We start from the raw sequence: 6,827 nt of genomic DNA, 5'->3' as shown, positions 1-6,827 counted from the left end.
TCTGCTGCCTAACTCCTATAAGACCATTATTCTCATGTCAGATACTTAAAACAGAGAGATGAGCTCCAAGCCCCGTGATTTGATGTTGACCTCAGGAGGCCCATTTCAGGAGATAATTGTTAATGTGGTTTAGTATTAAGTTAAATGTTAAACAAGAGGGAATCCAAATCGTGTTTGGATTCAATTACATGTTTGCACCTTCTGTCATACATGTTCATGATTAAAGATTCTGCTTTATGGTGTTATTTTAGTCAGTATTTGGCCAGGTGGACACCCCCAGAAAAACTTTTTTTTTGTTGTTTCTACATCTCATCCCCGCTCTAAAAAAAAAAGAAAGGAAAAAAAAAAAGAAAAAAAACGTGACAAACTGCACGTTGTCGTTTCAAGTAATTTGAGTCCGAAAACCTGGGACCCCCGCCGCACGAGCCCATGAAAGACCCCCTTAACCCCCTAGATCCCATTCACGTAAACAAACTACAAAATTCCCAGCATTCACGCGGATTTCTTTGCACTCAGCTTCATGAGTAAATCCTTGGTTGAAATGAACGTTTTGTTGACACCCCCACCACTATTTAGCGAGACGCCGAAGCGCGGAAAGCCGAACAAGATGCGTCAAGTTTGAAAGAAAGAAAAGCACTTTGTTCCGGAAATGACCTGATTTGGAGTTTTAAACAGTCGCTCGTGACGGTTAACGCGGGCGGTTAACAGTAAAACATTTAAGAACTGGATGAGTTTAGTTTAAAAAATGTGTAGGGTTTAAGTTAATTAAACTGGAATATGTTAATTTTCTACTCAATACTTCACTGTTTTTCAATTCAATTAGTATTAATTTGAAAGTCATGAAAGGAAGTCGCGCGCTCCATTGTCCTCTCCGTGTGTCTTGTCAGCGGCGGCGCTCCGGATCAAAGGCTCGTTTGGCTTCCCAGTCGCGCGGTCCTGTGCTGAGTGTGTAGTCTGCTCTCGGTCTCTACGGACGCTGCTCTGTCTGGATATCAGCCGGTCTCTTTTTGATTCTCTGGATTATATTCATCTGATGGTTTTCAACTCTAACTCGATGTATAGAAATGGGTAAACTGCACTCGAAACATGGTGAGATTTCTTATTCCCGAGAGAAAATCACATCTTTTAGTTCCGTCAGTGTTGCGATACTTTCTAGTAACACATTAATTGTCTCCTGTCTTTTTGTCCCCCGTAGCCGCTATTTGTAAACCGAGGGAGAGTCCAGAAGGTAAGGACTCTTTCGTCTATTTTCCCCTCTGCTGCGTGATGCATTGAGATATTTACAGATAAATTTTAGGTCAGTTTGTGAACAGCGAAGCAGTTTACTCATTAAAGTAGCAATACAGCGCAAAGTCCCGACTTTTTAAGAAAGGACTCATTTTTGGGGGAAAACATTACTGTTGAGAAAATAGGCTATACTTTGTAGATGCAAATAATAATGCGCTTTATCTGTTTCAGGCGACAGTTTTGTAGTCAATGCCTGTTTGGCGAGGAAAGGAATCGATGACTGGCTCGTGAAACAGAAATACTACTGCACGAGCTCTCACCTCGAGCAACAGGACTGCCACCGAAAGAATAGCTGCGGGTTGACTGGACGGGTGAGTAAGACTGGACTAGTTTAAAACGAAGTGGCACGCTGTTGTTAAACTCGTATTAAAGTGTTATTCTGTTATTTTAGCGTGCTGGCGCGCGCAGGTTCTGTACCGCGGGCTTGGAAAATGCGCTCAATCGTTCATTTAGCACGAGGCTACGTTTAACGTCTCGGTTTTATGTCGTTTCTGTGTTCAAACTTTCTCTATTGATGGATAAGCTTTAGTTGTAGATTATTAGTAGTAAGAAAAGTTACTTATATATTAGTTGGGCATGTTTCTCATAACTGAACAGGTCTGTCTTCTAATCAGTGATGCAAGTTGAGAAATCTTATGTGTTAATAAGTTTTGCTTTTGTTTTATTTAACTGTTAAATAGTAGATGTATTAATGCTGCTTTGGTTGAGCTTGTATACTGCAGGTAACGTTGTTGGCATCAGCCTGTTTAAATGATCAGAGGTTGTTTTTTCCCCCCCTGTAATTTATATAACAATAGATCCAGCCAGAGTTGAAAGCATTGCTGTGTGACAGCCTGGTGACAAGTGTGCATTGTTATAGCCGGGGAGAAATGTTGGAGGTCATGCTTGTTTTGTAATTTGGCAGTGCGGTAAAAACTGTGCTGTTGTTGTCAAGTGGGGAAATCCTTTGGAATTGCTTCAGAGGAGCCTTTAAGCCTCTTTGGTTAGAGATGCCTTCCTCAAAGGCATCATGTTTGAGGAACCAGAGCCCATCAAGAAAAAAAAAAAAGGAAATCAGTTCCTCCACCCACGATTCAGACATTTGCAGCAGAAATCTATCTATTTATTGAACACAGCCCAAAATCCAGGATGTAGGCTTTTGCATTTTGAACACCTACTGTAGTATTCTGTTTTGATGTCATATGGCATTATTATCCCTTTTTGAAAACACTTGACAGTGTATTTGGTTTGTAAACTAGAATCTACATGTCATTAGTGGCATTTAGCGGCTTGATGGCAGAAACACATTTTATTATACCTCTGTCTGTTCCCTGTCTTATTGCGATGAAGCTCAGTGTCTTGTCTCATGCAGCAGTTGAGTAAAGGTCATGGTTTATGATACGTTTTAACTGATGAGCACGCAAGTAAGACACATGGTAGGTGGGACTCTTGGAAAATTGAGCCTCTGGTATGAGGAGTTAACATCATGCTGGTGAGCAGTTAGCAAACATAAAATCTCAGTACATGTTAAGGTGCAAAAATTTGAAGTCAGGTCTAAAGTTTTCAGGTTTTTCTCTGCTACTGCAAGGTGTTTTGTGGTATTACATGTTGGTTATTGATGACAGAGTAGAGGGAGCTCAGCAATTATGGTGTCAAAGCTGCAGGAACTCTCATCATAATCATAACAGGATCATACAGCCGATGCTGTGTGTTCAGGACATGTTTAATGCGTTCTTCTAAGAGAAAAGTCTGATTGTGCATTTCTTTTCCAGAGCGTGTAGTTGCTGCTGCAGCAGTTGAGCCATACTATTGTCATTGTTGCTTATGTGATCTGTAGGGTTTATATGCTTTGGGCAATTTAAGCTTGTAAAACCACATTATTACCATGCAATTATCATAAATTATTACCACAAAAACAAACATTCACTACTTTGTTCCTCAACATTCACATACTCCTTTTCCCAACAGCAGTGGTGTGTGAAACGTTTGGGCCCAGGATGGAGGGGGGAGGGCGCTGCTGAAAGGGTAGGATGTTTTTGAACAATTAAGAGCAAGCGTGGTTCAGCTTGGATAAATAATTCAAAGTCGGGGTGCCTAAGTTTAAAACATTTGTGTAAGAATTATGGTGTAGGATGTGTTGTTAGTTTCTATTCATGTGAATAAATGTTTATGTCAATCTTATAATCAGGCCGATGCAACGGGGTTTACATGTGCTGAAATTTGATGCAGCTTTCTGGAGTTTTCATCAGTCTTAATATGTGTTAGTGTTTCTGTCTTTGTTCACATCAGAGGGTTAGAGGTCCCAGCATTCCAGACTGAATATTCCATGTGTGAAACTCGCCTTCCTTTTAATAAATAATGAAAATCATAAATCTGGAATTTTAAATAGTTATTATATTAAATCTGTTATCCTTAAGATTATATTCACTATATCATATGCTTATTGAGAAGAAGTTTAAAAATTTGACACACCCCACCCCCACCCTCTCTCTCTTTCTTTCTTTCTAATGCTTCAGACTCAAGCTAAGCTCTCACATGAGAGAATTTAAGGTGACTCTTAAGCTTTAAAAGTTGTCTCTCTTGTAAAGAATACCTGGTGAGATAGTTATTTATAGCCGCTGTTCTTTAGGCTCCCCTCCCAGTTAAACTAGGGTCCAGGAGAATGTGGGTTGGGTGTCAACAGTGGGGAGCCCACACTTGAAATTCTTTTGATCCGATCTCAGCCACACTATGTTCACAAAAGGAACAATGCATATTTTAAAAAAGTCATTGTTGTGAAGCGCTGCTCACATTAGTGGCTTGTCGGCATTATTGGTTTAAGATGAAGTCGAGTACACAGATATACGCAAAGGCTTTGTTGATGCACTTGAAGACCATGATGTCTTTATGCAGGCTGTGTACTCATTCATGAGTTCTGTAGTCAGATGCTTGGTGGACAGTGAGTGAGTGGTGTGGGCAGGTGGATCTGTGGGTCTCAACACATGAGATCCAGGTCATGTGAGCCTCAGCGCAATTTCTCCCCAGTGAACAGCATGGTGTCCACACCCACCCATAAATCTAATATGCAATGTGCGGCCTGTAGAAACCTCATCCTGACACAGACATAGATAGGACTGAAGATTTTCACAGCATAAGACTTTGAAGTTCAAGTTGTTGGTAGCTAGTTTAATAGGTCGCTTCCTTTTGGCTTGGCATAGATTGTTGCATGTCAAGATTAACTTTAGAAACACTCTGTTTTAATGACTGTCCTCACACATCATTCCTTCTATTCTAAGTCCCTCCTCCCATCCTCATCCTCTTTTTTTGGTTCTTCCTCTTTCTCACTCCCTATCCCCCATCTGTTTGTTGCATTTACCCCGTGGCCCTGTGTTGCTAGTAGATGACTGCATGTGAAGTGAGCTACTCAGAGAGGTGTTTGTAGTGACACTAATGGCTCCTCCTCTGTGAAGTCCTAGCCTGTGTGGTTGAAAAGACCCCCCCCACATTTAGTCTTCCCAAACTGCTGCACTTACAATTCCAAGGCATAGATTTTTCCTTTTTAACAGAACATCCATGTCTTTGCATGGAGCACACACAAAATGCAAAGGTACATCTGAGGACAGAATGCAACTCAGACGTAGATCACAGCAAAACTGCTGCCCTTAATCCCCCCATCTTACAGTCAGTTGGATGGTCTTTGATTTGTTTTTTTTTTTTCATTCTTTATTAAAGTTTTTTTAAGTAGAATTCTTTTTTGGAAATGGGAATAAAGCTTTTAAACACACTCCCTCTGCCTCCAAGTCTGATTAAAGACATGGCAGGTTTTGCGCCCTCTTCGTTTTTCGCTCTTGCTGTTGTGCTTTTTTTTTTCCTCACAAAGCGAGGGTCCTTTTCTAGAAGCTGAAAGCACCCTTCAAATACAGACTCCTCTTCCACCCTCTCGCTTACTCTCTCTCTTTCTCTCCTCCTCCTTTCTGTCCTCTCGGTGCATTCTCTTTTCCCACTGGCTGGCCTCTTGTGCATGCTGTGTGACGTATGCCCCTCTCCCACCGGGCTCTACCCCCTCTGTGGTCCCAAGGGACCAAGGGCCTGTTGTTGCTCTTTGAAGAGGCTGGGAGAAAAGTTTGGAGCCACACTCTATAAAGAGAAGAAAAGCCCCCAGTCTTTGGGAGGAGGGGTAGCACCTGGCCATAGAGGGGCTCTGTGATTTTTTTTTCTAATGAGAAGATGTGGTGCAAGTCTTGGGCTGACATCAGTGTAGCTGGGGGACTGGGAGGTTCCAGGATGTGGAGGTGGCTTTCATGTCACATCAGGCATTGTATGTCACATAGATCACTTAAAGCTGGAGGAGTTTCTCCGGTGTGACAAAGCACAGAGGATAACTGTCAGTTGTTGTGAAAGGTACCTTCTGGACAGGTTTACTGCAAAAGAGGGATAGTGGTTTAAAGTAGATGAAGAACTTCTGCATGTAGACATTTGATCCGTTCTATCCACTTTTATTGTATTACTACATCTTTTTCTCGTATTTTCCCTATTTATTTTTATTCCAGTTATTATATTTCACATACCAGTGGATACAATAATCCGCTGACACTGGAGGTGTCATCAGAAATAAAATTGTATTTGGCACATTAAAAGTCAGGAATGCCATTGTTTGTACATGTCTGTTCATGCGTGTGCATGCAAGTGTGCAGTATGTCTGGAGTCAGCTGTCCGGATGCACTCCAGAGATCAAAGGCTTCGTTGGGAATGCGCTCTAAATCTCAGGGGATTAGCAGCTGAGATTGTGCTTTGTTTCCCCAAATATATGCTCGGTTTGGAGCAACCGATAGCTGTTGATCAAAGTGTCTCTGGCTGGAGGGTTTTGTTCCACACTTGAGGGTGGCGTTTATTTGACATCTCCCAGAGAATAGAGAGATTTTGAAGATGCTTTGCTGCTTTTTTTGGGCTGGATTTTGATGTGAATATTTTTCTTTTCACATTTGACTAGAGGCATTAAGCTAAGATGAAGAGGAAATTAAGTCTAAAATATGTAGATCAAAAGATAATTGTAAGTTTTGTACAGTCAGTGTGGCAGATCAAAGCCTTTTTGGAGTTAGAGTTCCTTTCACAAGGGGCAAAAAGGCCACTTGCACCCACTAATATCTGTGTTTTGTCCTCAGCGGGAACCGGTACAATATGCATTTATTTCTGGGTCAAGTGATTTGGTATCCATTTGTAGATATTTTTGTCTCCATCTATTTTGGAGTGATGGAAACGTGACATGCAGTTTTATTTATTTTTTTGTCATCTCAACCACAAATTCACTTTGTGTCTGTTCAGTCTTTTGAGCATCATTTAGTAACTACGTGAAGAGATTTGAGTAAAAGTAAGAAAAAGTAACACTGTCAGTGAGAATGTGCTGCTTACTTACCCTGTTTCTGGTGTGTTTGTGAGGTTCAACACGACTCACCAGTTAAACAGACTAGTCTTCAGGTGATGAGAAAGGATAGACGCTCACTTTGGTGTAAAATGATATAGGGTTGCAAAATTTGGAGTGACAGGAAGACAAAACAGTCTTCAGAGTTGGGTATTGGTTTGCA

At 41.2% G+C, this 6,827-nt stretch overlaps 1 protein-coding gene across 5 annotated transcripts in view; it reads left to right on the top strand.

Annotated features, from left to right (window-relative positions):
* The first annotated feature begins 765 nt into the window (after positions 1-765).
* The window catches only part of nkd1 (NKD inhibitor of WNT signaling pathway 1), a 44,087-nt gene continuing 38,025 nt past the window's right edge, over positions 766-6,827 (top strand). For 3 of the 5 annotated variants that reach the window (XR_006008673.1, XM_041971977.1, XM_041971789.1), the window contains exons 1-4: positions 766-1,089; positions 1,196-1,228; positions 1,459-1,598; positions 3,235-3,291. Coding sequence is in view for 4 of the 5 variants with exons in the window: in XM_041971977.1 (XP_041827911.1) it covers positions 1,065-1,089; positions 1,196-1,228; positions 1,459-1,598; positions 3,235-3,291 (255 nt within the window). In the remaining variant the exon portion in view is untranslated. The remainder of the gene's footprint in view (positions 1,090-1,195; positions 1,229-1,458; positions 1,599-3,234; positions 3,292-6,827) is intronic. The other 2 variants (XM_041972057.1, XM_041971891.1) reach the window with 1 other exon arrangement.

Source organism: Melanotaenia boesemani, chromosome 1, assembly GCF_017639745.1.
Source record: "Melanotaenia boesemani isolate fMelBoe1 chromosome 1, fMelBoe1.pri, whole genome shotgun sequence".
Classification (NCBI taxonomy): domain Eukaryota; kingdom Metazoa; phylum Chordata; class Actinopteri; order Atheriniformes; family Melanotaeniidae; genus Melanotaenia; species Melanotaenia boesemani.
Note: the sequence above shows the minus strand (reverse complement) of the source record. Positions and strands in the feature narration are given on the sequence as shown.